Source organism: Bison bison, unplaced genomic scaffold, assembly GCF_000754665.1.
Source record: "Bison bison bison isolate TAMUID 2011002044 unplaced genomic scaffold, Bison_UMD1.0 scf7180017864196, whole genome shotgun sequence".
In the NCBI taxonomy this organism is placed as follows: Eukaryota; Metazoa; Chordata; class Mammalia; order Artiodactyla; family Bovidae; genus Bison; species Bison bison.
This window is the reverse complement of record NW_011494768.1, coordinates 2,356,750-2,357,509: the sequence shown is the minus strand read 5'-3', so window position 1 is coordinate 2,357,509 and position 760 is coordinate 2,356,750. Positions and strand designations below refer to the sequence as shown.

Genomic DNA, 760 nt, shown 5'->3' with positions numbered 1-760 from the left:
CCCCACCCCCATCTCACCCCTCTAGGTCATTACAGAGCACTGAGCTGAACTCCCTGTGCTATACAGCGGCTTCCCACTAGCTAGCTATTTTTGCACATGGCACTGTATATATGTCAATCCTACTCTCCCAATTTTATCTCACCCCATAAAATAATTTTAAGTGGTACACACACAAACATTAAAATTTTGATGGTTAGAATACTTAATATATATTCACCTGTAGATTATTTTTATGTCAAGTGATGCTAATTTCTATTCATTTTAAATAACCATGAAATATTTCAAACATACAAAAGAAGTACAGAAAATGAAACATACCTCACTATCACCCTCCCCATCTCACACACACAGTTTAATGGATGGTAACATTTTGTCTCACTTGTTTTCTGTATCGGTTGTAAGGAAACAATGTACAGATACAGGCGGAGCCTCCTCCCAACAGACCTGCCCCTTGTTCCCTCTTCAGCGGTGGGTGTTTTCCTGAAGTTGCTGGGTAGCTCTTCATTCATTTATTTGGTTGCGCTGGGTCTCCCATTGCTGTGCAGTCTTTCTCTAGTTGTGGAGAGGCTACTCTTTAGTTGTGGTGTGTGGGCTTTACATTGCTGTGGCTTTCCTTGTGGAGCACAGGCTCTCGGGCGTGCAGACATCAACAGCTGCGACACACAGGCTCGGTAGTTGTGGCCTGATGGGCCCTGGAGTACGCAGGCTTCAGGCGTTGCAGCAGGTGGGCTCGGCGGTTGCGGCTCACAGGCTCTAGAGC

The 760-nt window shown here is 45.5% G+C and overlaps 1 protein-coding gene across 1 annotated transcript in view; it reads right to left on the bottom strand.

Annotated features, from left to right (window-relative positions):
• SEL1L2 (sel-1 suppressor of lin-12-like 2 (C. elegans)) overlaps window positions 1-760 on the bottom strand; it is a 64,885-nt gene that overhangs the window by 61,674 nt on the left and 2,451 nt on the right. The window contains exon 2 of the mRNA XM_010844155.1: window positions 599-753. Coding sequence (XP_010842457.1) covers window positions 599-753 — 155 coding nt within the window. The remainder of the gene's footprint in view (window positions 1-598; window positions 754-760) is intronic.